At 43.4% G+C, this 15475-nt stretch overlaps 1 protein-coding gene across 2 annotated transcripts in view; it reads left to right on the forward strand.

The window, feature by feature from the left end:
• The window catches only part of TMEM132C (transmembrane protein 132C), a 431549-nt gene that overhangs the window by 398969 nt on the left and 17105 nt on the right, over window positions 1-15475 (forward strand). For both annotated transcript variants that reach the window (XM_069960966.1, XM_069960967.1), the window contains 3 exons: window positions 10625-10830; window positions 11016-11289; window positions 13359-13550. In XM_069960966.1, coding sequence (XP_069817067.1) covers window positions 10625-10830; window positions 11016-11289; window positions 13359-13550 — 672 coding nt within the window. The remainder of the gene's footprint in view (window positions 1-10624; window positions 10831-11015; window positions 11290-13358; window positions 13551-15475) is intronic.

The raw sequence follows: 15475 nt of genomic DNA on the forward strand, positions 1-15475 counted from the left end.
TTCACAGAAGATATATACCACTTGGGTTTATCCGCAGCTTAACACTCTGCCTTTTCAGACAAGAGCAATAGCTCTGCCCAAAGAATATAGGATTATTTCTGTATTGTTTAAAAACGAATAGGTTACTTCAAAGGATGGCTTCCCGGCAGCCTCGATATGTTCCTCGTAATAGAAATTAGATATTATCAATGTTTTGTGACAGGCTGAGAGAACTTTCCACTGTTCTGAGCATTACATCTGAGATTGTCGAAAACTTTCTCGACTTGAAAGTTGGCCAGGCTCACGGGGGAATAGTTAAATTGTCATGTCGGGACACTTCTGTAGACAAGTATTTCTTCACAGATAACAGATGAGGGTTTCTTTACTGTTTCAAATTATACAGGTATGCGATCTCCGCACAGAGCACTACGGTTTTATTAAAAAAAAAAACTGTATCGGGCTGACTTTTTGCCTCAATCAGTTGATAAACTCAGGCAGTTGTTTTTTTTCCCTTTAAATGTCACTTTTTGAGCTAACGGATGTGTTTGAACTGAGTTTATATTGTCCTGTATGTATTGAGTGTATAATATTTTGTGGTTTTGTGCTTCTAGTGTAGAAGTATATTGTACATTCCTTAAAGTGTCACTGTCATTAATTTATTTTTTGGAGATGAGGCACCAAAACAGGACAACAAAGAGTTAATTTACAGCTACATCACCGGCTTATCTCCTCTGACATCAGCACTGACCTCTCTGACCTCTGAATACTGCCTTTCAGTGGCTTCCTGTGGTGTAATCCTTTGTTCTCTGCTCTCTGCTGCCGACTAATCTCCCTCCTTCCTCCTCCCCTCTCCATAGCACAGACAGGATCCGACTGATGGAAAACAGTCGAGATTTCCTGATTCTGAGCAGTGGATGACAGAAAGGAGAGGAGGTAGGATCTGGGAAAAGTCTTTTTTTTTTCTTTTAATTCAGATAATGGCATATTTGCCCAATAAACCCAGTTAAAAAGTTTTTTAAAATCGCCTGTACTATTGATTTCTGCAAAAAATCTCAACAGTGACTCTTTAAGCAGCGATGGTAATAGTATAACGTGGTGTTTATAGAAAAAAGGAATTACTTGCATCAGTATATAAAAGTAAATGATATAAAATATAATACTCTATAAATACAGGTAGTATAAAACTAAACTGAACTTCCCAAACGGAGATACGTTTCGAACTTTGCAAAAAATTTCAATACCGACCTCTCCCTGTTCCTGTCGTGATTGACGGAACTGGCCTCTGGACCCCCGCCGGGCTTTGAGATCTCAGTACTGCACACATCATGACTCGGCTGATGCACTGGCTGCTCAGTCAGTCAGTGACTGGGGTGGGACACTGCTCCATTCATTGATTGGCTGAGGGGCCAGTCCATCAGTCCGGACAGGAAAATAACTTCCAACAGGGGTCCTGAGGCCTGTCCGCAGGCACAGGGAGAGGTAAGTACCTACTTGTTATCAAATTGTTATCAATGGCCAGACATCTCCTTTAAAGCAGCACTATCAGCAGGTTCTGCCCAGAGAACCTGCTGATAAGCCGCAGAAGCTCAGTAACTTAGGAGTATATTGCTGTCCCTAACGTTCCTCTTCTCCCCCGCATTCTTTATTAATTTCCTAATTGCTCTTATGCAAATCTGTTGCCTAAGAGCATTTGGGGTATCACCCTCCGTCCCCGAGCACCACCGCGTCTCGCCCACTCCACCCCCTTCCGTCCCACCCACTATGCATATTTATATATGCATAGTGGGCTCTATGTACCATGGCTGCGTAGGGAAGATGTCCCGTGGTAGTGTGTGTGCCTGTTCAGAGAGTGTGGATGATGAGAGTGTGCATGGTGTGGATGATGAGAGTGTGCATGGTGTGGATGATGAGACTGTGCATGGTATGGATGTTGAGAGTGTGCATGGTGTTGATGATGGGAGTGTGAATGGTGTGGATGATGGGAGGGTGAATGGTGTGGATGATGGGAGTGTGGATGATGGGAGTGTGTATGGTGTGGATGATGAGAGTGTGGATGATAGGAGTGAGCATTGTGTGGACCCATCATGAACACAATGCTCACTCCCATCATCCACACTTTCACCATCCACACCATGCACACTCCCATCATTCACACCATCTTCCCTGCGCAGCCGTGGTACATAGAACCCACTATTCATATATGAATATGCATAGTGGGCAGGACGGGAGGGGGCGGACTGTGCGGGAAGTGGTGGTGCTCGGGGCCAGAGGTTGATAACCTAAATGCTCTTAGGCAGCAGATTTGCATAAGAGCAATTAGATAATTAAAGGGGTAGTGCGGCGCTAAACAATTATTCACTAAATAACACACATTACAAAATTATACAACTTTGTAATGTATGTTATGTTAGTGAATGGCCCCCTTGCCCGTGTTTCCCCCCACCCACGCTAGACCCGAAAGTGTAGTGCTCTAAACTCACCTGATCCGTGTCGACCCCCGTCCGCCATCTTGCGACAATGATGTAATCTTCGGACGGCTGGCCGAACCACTCTGACCGTCCCTCGTGCCGGCCCTCCTCTGCCGTATCATCAGCTGGTCAGCCGCGATTGGGTCGACACGGATCAGGTGAGTATAGAGCACTACACTTTCGGGTCTAGCGTGGGTGGGGGGAAACACGGGCAAGGGGGCCATTCACTAACATAACATACATTACAAAGTTGTATAATTTTGTAATGTGTGTTATTTAGTGAATAATTGTTTAGCCCCGCACTACCCCTTTAATAAAGAATGCGGGGGAGAAGAGGAACGTTAGGGACAGCAATATACTCCTTAGTTACTGCGTCTGCGGCTTATAAGCAGGTTCTCTGGGCGAACTTGCTGATAGTGCCGCTTTAATGCAACAACGGCCGTTGTTGTCCATAAAACTGCAATGACATGTGGGAAACTGACCTAAGGGTGCCTTGGTTTCCCTTCCTAATAAATGTGTATCTGCCATACGTTAGACATCATAGCTAGAAAAATGATTGTTGGCAAAATTCCAGACGAACAGACATTAAAAATTTAATCAATGCAAATATTCTGTCCAAAATTATGATTCGTTCAATGCAACTCTAGCTGTACAATGATAACAATATACCGCTGGTTCTCCTAGACTAGTCACGCTGAACACTGCTGAAGATAAGCCGTGATAGGCTTTAATGTAAGTGCTAAAAGCATTATAGAGCATAGAGTGAAGTCAACAGGCATGGAGGTCAATAGTCACTGTGCAGGGGCCTCCAACGGAAAGAAAAAAAAAGAGAATAGTGCTTGGTGCAAGTCTCAGGGGATTCGGATCACAGACACCCAACATACTCATCTATAAGAGGCAAAGTCTCAAAAATGTTCTTTTTTTGGATGGATCTTTGCCATGTTTCTGACCTTGCACCCTCTAAGTATAACTCTTTTGTAACACTCTCGGCACTTTTCTATTCCAGCCAGAATTTCTACCACTCTGCTTTATAAAGATAAATCTGTCGTGCCTATGCACGATATGATAAATGACGAACCGTTTTGCATTAAGACGTATTCCCTGGATGACAAGACTCTTCAAAGAAGGGGAAAAAAAAAATATGTATTTTTAGTGTCAATATGCAAAAATACCTGAACAAAAGAGCAGCGTACATATCTCTCGGCGGCGGTTTTGTTCTAGAGGTGAAGCTCTTGTCAGAAAGTTGTGATGATGGGCTGTCCACTTGGAAAGCGGCTTCTGTTGCTCGGAACTCATTAGAGATTCAGCGGAGAAATGCTGGAAGTGTCTGTGTTTGCATAACATACCAGGAGCCCCATAAATAATGTGCAAGCTTGTAGGCACACCTCAGGATCAGCCCGCTGACACGAGAAGCAATGCAATTGCATTTCCGCTGGTGCTTTCACTGCTAGAGAGACTTTCATTAAAATGTTGCACTTTGTATTGTGCTGCTGTCTTTGCATTATCACCTTATTTTAGATTCTCTATCTACATAGAGAGCGTATTGGTGAATATCAATCACTACAGATTCTAGGTTCACACGTTTTACCGGGCTGTAAAATGAAAATAGACATAAACCCGTCCGCGTGAGATAGAGATCAGAAAGCAAATGGAAATGACATGACGGCAGACATGTACGGGAACATGGGAATCCAATCCTTTTCTCATTTATTCCGTTAAGTGCACAATGAATTTTTACTTATTGCTGCAGTTGTAGGAAATAATCTAAGGGTTGAATTGTTGTAGCGTATATAGCGTAGAGAGAACATGTGGAATTAGATGTAAAAAAACCCTGAAAATTAAAGGCGTTGTCTGGGATTTTTACATTGATGGCCTATTATCGGAATAGGCCATCGATGTCAGATTGGCAGAGCTGCCGATAAGACGTCTATACTGTGAATAGGACTGGAAGCAAAAGCTTCCAATTAGAGATGAGCGAATGAGATTCGTTTCGCTTTGTACAAAGCTAAACTGATTTGCGCTCATCTCCCTTTAGACTGCCAGCTGTAAGGAGAGGGAGCATACCGCCCAGGGACCGCTTGGAAAACATTGATACAGTCTTAGTTGTGCAGTATACCGGAGTAGCTTGTACAGTGTTGTGAGGGTGTATGGTCACTTGGGCACTTGTCACGGTAGCCTGGAGTGGCATTGAAACTCACCCCGGGACAAATACGCTCCCACGCCCGAGGTTAGGATAACGCAAGTGTAACCTAGTGTTTGGGTGTGAGTGAAGGAAGAATAGACCAGAGTCCAGTAGCTTAAACAGGATAATGTCCATTTACTTAAAATCTTCAGTGCAATAAAATAAGAATACTTTGATAAATGTAGGTGCAGGCAAGAGGTAGTAGAAGTAGACTGTGTGCGTAAAGTGGAGTAGTGGAGCGTCTTGAGGGCGCTGTCCAATGTAGCTGTGTACTCTGCCAGGATAGCGTAGTTGAGGATAGAAGAAGATACTCATACTCACTGTCTTATGCCCAATAGTGTCCAAGACTTCCCAGAATAGTTGTGCGTTACAGTAGGATACATAGGCGTTAAATGCAGCTTTGTTCTATTGGGGCCTAGCCTCAGGTATACTGCCCTGTGTAGTGTTGATGGTATCCCTGGCATGGACAAGGTGATCCTCAGAGAACGTCCTTCCTCCTGAGGGGTCTGGCACAGCATGCTAGCGGTGGTTAACAAAATAAAACTCTCTTTCTGTCTGTGTCTGTCTCTCTCCAACTCCTGATAAAAGACAAAAGACCTCCCACCAGGAACTAACCTGCCTTTTATAGGGTGGGTTCACACTACGGAATCCGCACAGATAAGTTCCGTCACTCGTACCCGTTGACGGTGGCGCGCATATCCGCCGCCTTCATAGACACTATTCTATGGCCAGGGTGGATTCCACCTTTCACCGAAAGAACTGACGTTTCAATTCTTTCGGCAGACAGGGCGGAAAGGTACACCTCCGCAAACGGGTACGAGCGACGGAATCCGCTGAAATTTATCCGCCCGGATTCCATAGTGTGAACCTATCCTAAAAGAGAGAAGAGAGAGAATACGGTAGAAAAAACACATAAGGCACGACATAAGGCTATATGATTATTTATCTCCCCTGATGAGTCCTAGTGGATGAAATATGCAGGGAGCAATACAAGGATTAATGTAGGGTCTTGGCGAAGCGGTAGCACAGGGCAGGGGCAACCTTATTAGGGCATCTTCCCTGATGTGCACCCCTTCCTGGCAGTACCCCTATGTGGAAGATAAGGTCTCCGCATCAACAATTACCTGTGGTGATAAGATTGCATATCCTTTTATTTATCATAGGGAATGTGCAATAGTAGATGGAGAACTGTTTACCCACATGGATTTTGATGACGTGTAGACACTCTGTCAGTGATGTGGAAGGATGCACGTTTTTTGTTTGATTTATCCAAGTTAATAATAAATACCTATTAAAAGTCATTGTTGTATTGGAATACTGTTCTGTGATTATCTGTCCTCAGGATAGGCTATTAATGTCTGGCTGGCAAAGCCGCAGCTCCAGAATATACACAGTGAATGAGATAGGAAGCTGTTGGCTCCATTTATTGTGTAGTAGCAGTGCAGGGTTAGGCGATGTGCAGACTACATATGAGAACGGCCATTCCGTGACCAGGCCGGGTCACGGAATGTCCGGTCTCTGAAAAGATCATCCCGGCCAGTACTGCAGTACTGGCCTGATGATCTTTAGGGCCGCAGAGTTCTGATGCAGGCGCGCATGGATCATGACTCTCCAGTGCACACTATGGAGCGAAAAGTTTGGCAAAGTCTGTTTGTGTATTGTACTGGTTAGGTCAGTTTGATTTTATATTTTTTTTTTATTTTGTGACTTGAGGACCTTTTCTCTTGCAAAAAAAGAAAAATGCAGTTTCCAGTAGTTTTCTTTCTTTCAAAATTCTTTTTATTGATTTTTTTTTTCAAAAAATAAAAAGGAGAGTCACAAAACAATACAGCTAGACAATAGACTTCACTGATAATAGCGTTTTACAGAAAACAACATGAAAAAAAGTAAATAGTTAAACAATAAACCAGAATAATGGAGTTGGTACAAAGGAGTACTATTTCGAAGTGGGGGAGTATGGTTCAGTGGGCGGGGAGGTTGAGTGCACATTATCCTAGACGCTGGGGATTGAAGGAGGGGCTCTGATGCCATTGGGGAAGGGGAGATATCATATGCAAGTTGAGGGGTTAGGTATTTTGCAAGGTAATCGGCCCACGCTGTCCATATCATGTAATCTTTGTAAGGATCCATGGCTTAGACGGCATGCAGTCATGGGCAAAAGTTTTGAGAATTATACAAATATTAATTTTTACAATGTCTACTGCTTCAGTTTTTGAAATGGCAATTTGCATATAGTCCAGAATGTTATAAAGAGTGATCAGCTTAACAGCAATTACTTGCAAAGTTAATATTTGCCTAGAAAATGAACTTTATCCCCCAAAACACATTTCAACATCATTGCAGCCCTGCCTTAAAAAGGAGCAGCTAACATTTTTTCAGTGATTGCTCCATTAACACAGGTGTGGATGTTAATGAGGACAGGGCTGGAGATCAATCTGTCATGATTAAGTAAGAATGACACCACTGGACACTTTAAAAGAAGGCTGGTGCTTGGCATCATTGTTTCTCTTCTGTTAAACATGGTTATCTCTCAAGAAACACGTGTAGTCATCATTGCACTGCACAAAAATGGCCTAACAGGAAAGAGTATCGCAGCTAGAAAGATTGCACCTCAGTCAACAATCTATCGCATCATCAAGAACCTCAAGGAGAGAGGTTCCATTGTTACCAAAAAGGCTCCAGAGTGCCCAAGAAAGACCAGCAAGCGCCAGGACCGTCTCATAAAAGTGTTTCAGCTGCGGGATGGGGCTACCAGCAGTGCAGAGCTTGCTCAGGAATGGCAGCAGGCAGGTGTGAGGGCATCTGCACGCACTGTGAGGCGGAGACTCTTGGAGCAAGGCTTGGTCTCAAGGAGGGCAGCAAAGAAGCCACTTCTCTCCAGAAAAAACACCAGGGACATACTGATATTCTGCAAAAGGTACAGGGAGTGGACTGCTGAGGTCTGGGGTAAAGTAATTTTCTCTGATGAATCCCCTTTCCGATTGTTTGAGACATCTGGAAAACAGCTTATTGGGAGAAGACAAGGTGAGCGCTACCACCAGTCTTGTCTCATGCCAACTGTAAACCATCCTGAAACCATTCATGTGTGGGGTTGCTTCTGAGCCAAGGGAATCGGCTCTCTCACAGTCTTGCCTAAAAACACAGCCATGAATAAAGAATGGTACCAGAATGTCCTCCAAGAGCAACTTCTCCCAAGAGTAGTTTGGCGATCAACATTGCCTTTTCCAGCATGAAGGAGCACCTTGCCATAAAACAAAGGTGATAACTAAATGGCTCAGGGAACAAAACATAGAGATTTGGGGTTTATGGCCTGGAAACTCCCCAGATCTTAATCCCATTGAGAACTTGTGGTCAACCATCAAGAGACGGGTGGACAAACAAAAACCAACAAATTGTGACAAAATTCAAGCATTGATTGTGCAAGAATGGACGGCTATCAGTCAGGATTTGATCCAGAAGTTGATTGAGAGCAGCCAGGGAGAATTGCAGAGGTCCTGAAGAAGAAGGGTCAACACTGCAAATATTGACTTGCTGCATTAACTCATTCTAACTGTCAGTATAAGCTTTTGTTACTCATAATATGATTGCAATTATATTTCTGTATGTGATAAAAACATCAGACAAACACACATAATAACCAGAGGGCAGCAGACCATGTGAAAATATAATATTTGTGTCATTCTCCAAACTTTTGGCCATGACTGTAGTTCCTTCAGGTTCTTTTCAGTTGTGAGTTTCCAGCTTAGATGTTTGCCACTTATGTACCAAAAAATGTGAAATGTGAAGCCAAAAAACATCTGCTTTAACCCCTTGCCTCTGCAGCCTGTTTTGCCCTAATGTCCGGGGCCTATTTTTAAAATCTGACCTGGCTCTCTTTATGTAGTGATAACTCTGCGGAGCTTTTAACTATCGTGGTTATTCTAAGATAGTTTATTCGTGACATATTCCTCTTTATGTTTGTGGTATACTTTCATTGATACACTTAGTAGTTTTTTGTAAAAAAAAATATATATATTTGTGCAAAAATGTAAAAAATTTACATTTCTTTATATTCAAAATTCTATTTTCCTAAGAAAGATAGTCATGCCACATGAACTAATTATAACTGCAACATCTACAACTTGTCTGCTTTATGGTGACGTCATTTGGTGAACGTCCTTTTACTTTTTAGGATGTTAGAGGACTTCAAAGTTTTGCTGAGATTTTCTAAATTTTCATGAAAATTTAAATTGTAACACCCTTCTCCTGCCGTCCAAAGGCCGTTAGGGACAGTGGGGGAAGGCAGGGAAAGGATGGCGTTTGGGGAACGTCATTATGCAGGAACTACCTGCATTACATGAAGTTCCCCAAACCTCATATATGCCAGCAAAAAATATCTTCTTTCAAATTATTTTGTGTCAAATTTTTATATATATTTTTAGTTTACTTCTATTTAAAAAATATCAAGTCTCCAGTACTTATCAGCTGCTGTGTGATGTCCTGCAGGAAGTGATGTTTTCTTTCCAGTCTGACACAGTGCTCTCTGGTGCCACCTCTGTCCATGTCAGGAACTGTCCAGAGCAGCTGCAAATCCCCATAGAAAACCTCTTCAGCTCAGGACAGTTCCTGACATGGACAGAGGTGGCAGCAGAGAGCACTGTGTCAGACTGAGAAGAATACACAACTTCATGCAGGACATACAGCAGCTGATAAGTACTGGAATATTTGAGATTTTAAATAGAAATAAATTACAAATCTACATAACTTTTGAACACCAGTTGATTTGAAAGAAAAAAAATGGCTGGAGTACCCCTTAAATTTACCAAATTCAAATTACATTTTCCATTAGTTCAGATTTTTTTTTTGGAGTAAATTTCGGCTCTAAGTGCCGTGCTGCAAACAATTGCTGCAAAGCCCAACAAAAAAATGCTGGGAAATGTTTCCTTTATTACCTCCATTGTGGAGATGCAGCTCTGAAGAACATCACCCTGATGATTCGAAGGATAGTCCATCAATGTAAAAGTCCCAGAAAACACTTTCAGGGTACAAACCCACACACCGTATACACAGCAGATACGCAACAAATACGCAGCAAATACGCAGCAGATTTGTTGGTACAGATTTGATGCTGTGTTCAGTTATTTAGATATAATCTGCTGCGTTTTTGCTGCGTATTTGCTGCGTGTTTGCTGCGTGTTTGCTGCGTATCGCAGCAGTAAATACGCTGCTTATACGGTGTGTGGGTTTATACCCTAAGGCTACGTTCACACATTGTATGACACCGACTGTTCTGTGACCTGGCCGGGTCACAGAACGGCTGGTGTCAGATAAGATCATCCCGGCCTGGATCTTTAGCGTCTGCATTAGAGCTCCCCACTGCGCACAATGGAGCGTGTGACCAGAGCCGCGCGCTACACTGTGTGCACTGACAGGTCCTCTGTGGCCGCTATTCAATGAATAGGGGCCGCAGAAAACTGACATATTAGTTTTTTGCGGTGCCACTAGAGATTCCATGGACGGCAACGTAACTGATTAATCATGGCTGTTGTTGCAATTGGCAACAATGGCCGTACTTTTACAAAAACATATGTTGTGTGAACATGGCCTAAGGGGGCATTCACACAGGATAGAGGTCTGCCGCAGATCAGAATTGGCACCTGCGTATTTTGAAATACATTACATTTTGAAATTCAGTTCATTCATTCGGCAGTGGATTTGTCCTGTGTGACAGTACCCTAAAAGCTTGAACTAAAATGAATATCAATGCAGGAGCCATGTAGTATTTATGCTGTGCTGCATAACCAATGCTGACTGATATACGGAACATTGTATTTTATCTGTTTATTAGGGACGACTGACACCATAGAAATTCAGCCGTATGAAATGTATTATTTTCACATAGTCGGAACGACACTCAACCTTGTATTATGAATCAATATAGAAGAGACCAGAGACATACATATCACCCGAGCATGCTTATTACTGTCATACCTCACAATGTCGCTTTCTTCTTCAGGTTTCAGAGAGATGTGACTATGTATTTGTCAACGGCAAGGAAATGAAGGGCAAAGTTGATGTGATGGTGAACTTCACATACCAGTATCTGAGTGCACCTCTGCTTATTACCATCTGGGTCCCTCGGCTGCCTCTGCAGATAGATATCTCCGACACCGAGCTCAGTCAAATCAAAGGATGGCGGGTGCCCATTATTTCCAACAGGAGGTTGGTTTGTCTTGTTTTATGAGATTCCATTATCAAATCAAGAGAGAAAATATTACATTTTTATACTTGTGCATGAGCATAATGTCTCGATAGAAGCTCAAATAACGTTCTATAACCCGAGTAGTGTTAGAAACCTGAAGAAACGTATTGGTGCCCAAACTATTAAAAATACTCAATACTTTCAGACCGACGAGGGACAGTGATGATGATGACGAAGATGAACGCAGAGGACGGGGCTGTTCCCTTCAGTATCAACACGCAGTGGTCCGGGTTCTCACTCAGTTTGTGGCAGAAGACCCCACACCCTATGGGCAGCTTGTTTTTCTGCTAGGATCAGATTGGCAGGTCGATGTGACGGACCTGGTGAAGGACTTCATGAAACTAGAAGAGCCTCATATTGCAAAGCTCCAAGATGGAAGACTTCTCATTGGGAAGGAGATTGGAATGACCACAATGCAAGTACGCAGAATCTTATATGATAATAATAATAATTAATAATAGTAGTAATAATAATAATTTATAGATTAAAGGAAAAATTCCACAAAATTGACAAAAGTCAGACAGGCCGGGGGGGGGGGGGGGGGGGGGGCAGAAAAACAATGACCATATATCCTGTAGCTCTTCTATCTGCAATATCACGTACCCAGCGAAACGATTGCCCTCACAGCCAAACAGTGACTGGGGCAGGACACCACCCAAGTCACTGCCTGGTTAAGCAGGCAATCAGTTAGCCAGGACGTGATATTGCAGCTGGAAGAGCCAGGTACATGACACGCCCAGATTCCAGCTAAAAATGACAGTCAACAGCCGTCAACTGGACCCAGGAGTAGTGCAATGGAGGCTCAGAGACGAGTTTACTTGTTTATTATTTTCTCGCACCCTCCTGCCTTTCTTCCCTTTTTCAATTTCAAGAATTCAAGTATTCCAAGAAAATTTACTTTTCCCCTATCCCCAGGATAGGGGAAAAGTAGAGATTGTGATGGGTCCGACCTTCATACCCCCTGCCGATCTCCATAATGGGCCCTGGCTAGAGATGAGCGAACCTGGAGCATGCTCGAGTCGATCTGAACCCGAACTTTCGGCATTTGATAAGTGGTTGCTGCAGAACTTGGATAAAGCCCTAAGGCTATGTGGAAAACATGGGTATAGTCATTGGCTGTATCCATGTTTTCCAGACAACCTTAGAGCTTTATGCAAGTTCAGCAGCCACCGCTAATCAAATACCGATCGTTCGGGTTCGGATCGACTCGAACCCGAACCCGGTTCGCTCATCTCTAGCCCTGGCTTCTGTATTATGAATAGAGCCACAGGTACAGCACATGACCCACAGCTCTATTTATTCCTATGAAGCGACAGGAAAAAGGCGAGTAAGCCGGAAGAGGGCTTAACTCAGCTCTTTCCTTTGGCTCCATAGGAGCATATAAACCACAGTATTGCCCTCTCCCTGACGTGAGCGGCAGAGATTACAAAAATGAGCTCAGTATTTTAGCAATATGAGCGTTTGCATTAAAAATATTTTTTTCCCCGTCTTTGCAGCTTGATAAATTTCCCACCATACATGAAAAGCTGGGCTGGCACCACAAATGATAAGAAAGGAGTGCTAGTTAATCTCAACCTAAACAACATGTGCAATCAACAAAAGAAAATGGCTGAAGAAACGTACACTGCACCTCCTGATAAAGTGAATGAGTATCTATGAAATCTTTATTAATTCATCAATGAAAAAGGGACAAACATTTAAAATCATTTAAAAAATACACACATTCCAATTCACCGGTTCCAATCAAACACGGCGAAAAACTGACCTGACACAAGCCAATAATCGGAGCAGCAGCAAGAAATCAAATAGAAATGGCAAGTATATTGCAGACCAAAAAATTATACAAAATTACAAATGAATTCCAAAAACCACAATGAATTTAGAAAGAACGGTATAAGGCACAAGGCCAAAGATCACCTAGAAAGCATCAAAAAGAAAAATATAAAGCAAGTGTTTAAATAACTGCTGCCACCCCAAGTCAGGTCAGACCAGAGAACCCCACGCGTTCCGTCACCAGGACTTTCTCGCCGTGTTTGATTGGAACCGGTGAATTGGAATGTGTGTATTTTTTAAATGATTTTAAATGTTTGTCCCTTTTTCATTGATGAATTAATAAAGATTTCATAGATACTCATTCACTTTATCAGGAGGTGCAGTGTACGTTTCTTCAGCCATTTTCTTTTGTTGATTGCACAAATTTCCCACCATGTCTATACAAAAAGAACAGTAATAGAAATAAAGCTTTTTCCATTAGTGATTCCGAGTATTGCAATGTTAATGTATGCAAGTATTGGCACATGGGATCCTTGTGTGCCTCAGCATTCAGCACCAAAGCAGTTAAATCTTCCTCCGCATCTTCTATGACTGTATAATAAGACAGTGCCATAGGAAATTATTTTTATTTTGTTTATTTGAGCGCAGTGAGGAAAAGTCTATAAATAATGGATACGCTTGCTTATTATTGAATCAGTCTCTTTGTGTGTTGTAGGTGATGTCCCCTCTCTCCGATTCCATCCTGGCAGAAAAGACAGTGACAGTGCTCGATGACAAAGTGACAATAACAGACCTAGGAGTGCAGCTTGTCTCCGGACTGTCACTCTACCTTCATTCTAGCACATTAAATAACAAGGCCGTCGTAGTCACCTCTATGGCACAGGAGCTGCTGCATACTCCCAAACAGGTAGATGCTCAAGGCTATTCAGGGATATATATATATATAATTTTATACAGATAATTTAGTTGGTCTCTAAAATTCTCTTGACCTTACTGTAAAAACTCACAGCGGTGTAAGGCTATGTTCACATGATGTTTTTTTCCTTTCCATTTAATATTTTAGTTTAAAATGACGTCAGTCATTTAACGCTTTGGACGCCGTCATTGCAGTGACGGCTGTTGGTACATTATTAATCAGGTGGTCTGATTGGCTTTTGGGTGTGTATTTAATTGAAAAGTCCATTGAATTTAATAGTAAAAGGACGGTGAAAAAAGAAAAACTGTGTGTGAACAACTAAAAAAATAACGTCCACTGTTTGCAAAAGACATTAAAAAATTATTGCCCCGATTATTATTTTGGCGTCCAACTAAAAAAAAATGTCCGTTATCTAAATAGCAATACGGCGGAGGGTTAAAAAATCCCTACTGACAGGGGTTGGGGGAAAACTGGAAAAACTCATCTCCGTACAACAGAGCTCCAGGACCCGGCCGGCTGTCATTTTCTCCAAGTACGTCATGACCCTCCATCCACGTCACAGACTGGTGAGACTTATCCCGCTCAGCCAACCAGTGACTGCACGCTGGGACGGTATCCCACCCCAGTCACTGACTGGCTGAGGGGGGCATCCGCCAACTGGGTCATGACACAGCCTGCTGGGAGCTCAGAAGACAGCCGGCGGGGTACAGGAGTGGGTCACGTCTCAGCGTGGGCACCGGGACAGGTGTATATAACTGATTTTTTTATTTTCCGCCCACCCCCGGCCCTTAATTAATTTTTTAATCCCCTGCCGGACTTCTCCTTTAACCCCTTCCCTCTGCAGGATGTATGGCACGTCCTGCAGCTTGTGGGGATGTTTAGAGAGGGGCCGCACCACTATAAACCGCCGCTATTAGCTGGTGCTGCCAATCGTCACACCCGCTAATTAGGACAGTTAAATGCAGCTGTCAAACATGACAGCTGCACCTAACTGTCCTGCGGTGCCCCTCTGTGGGGGGGGAGGGGGGTGTTTGCATCACATTTTCACTCCTAATGTATACAATAAAGACGTCCATAGGGGTTCAGTGTCAGGCAGATGTCAAAACAGTTTCCCTTTGGCCTCTATCTGGCAAGTATATATCTGTATACCACAATAATGGAGTAAGGAATATCTTAGTAGACTATGGTATTTTACTCTACAAAGTATCCAATAATTGGATACCATAATAGCCTGCTGATAGCAGATATCAAAATATGGTGTCATCCATGTAACAGATACTGTGGCAAGCTCCAGCAATGTCTCTGTCCATTTATCAACACTATTGAGACAGAAGTGCAGGGACTCCTTCATATCTGCCTCCTACCGTGTGTCCCTGAAAGGAAGGCAGTGCCTTATATGAATTTTTAATCAAAAACAGGCACTATGTCTTCTTTCTCTCCCTCTGGCCAGGGGGAGAGAAATAAGACATTCTACACCCCCACCCCCACCCCCCCGGACCTTTGACAGAATACTCAGATCCTGGCGGGGCGTGCAGCGGGGTGTGCAGCGGGGCGTGCAGCGGGATCGTTGGCGGCGGGCAACGTTGTGCATCAGTCGGCGTGTGTAGGGATGTGCGGCGGTACGTGAAGAGGGGGCCATAGACCAAGCTTGCCTGTGGCCCCGGCAGTGAAGCTTCACAAAGAGAATTAGGTGAGTCCTGGGTGGCGGCGGGTGGCAGTAGGCCCCCATACACTTTAGACTTTTGTTGGCCACAAGATACGGCCATCAGTCTAGTGTGTACTGGGCCGTTCTGAACCACCACCAACAGATGATGTTGGTGGGCATAGGGTTTGTCCGTGATGGAAACTCCCCGCCAAACCCTTGTTCAGGTAGAGAGAGCTCTTGTTATGGGTTACCATTTCCCTCCTTATAGATC

This window comes from Dendropsophus ebraccatus, chromosome 3, assembly GCF_027789765.1.
Source record: "Dendropsophus ebraccatus isolate aDenEbr1 chromosome 3, aDenEbr1.pat, whole genome shotgun sequence".
Classification (NCBI taxonomy): Eukaryota; Metazoa; Chordata; class Amphibia; order Anura; family Hylidae; genus Dendropsophus; species Dendropsophus ebraccatus.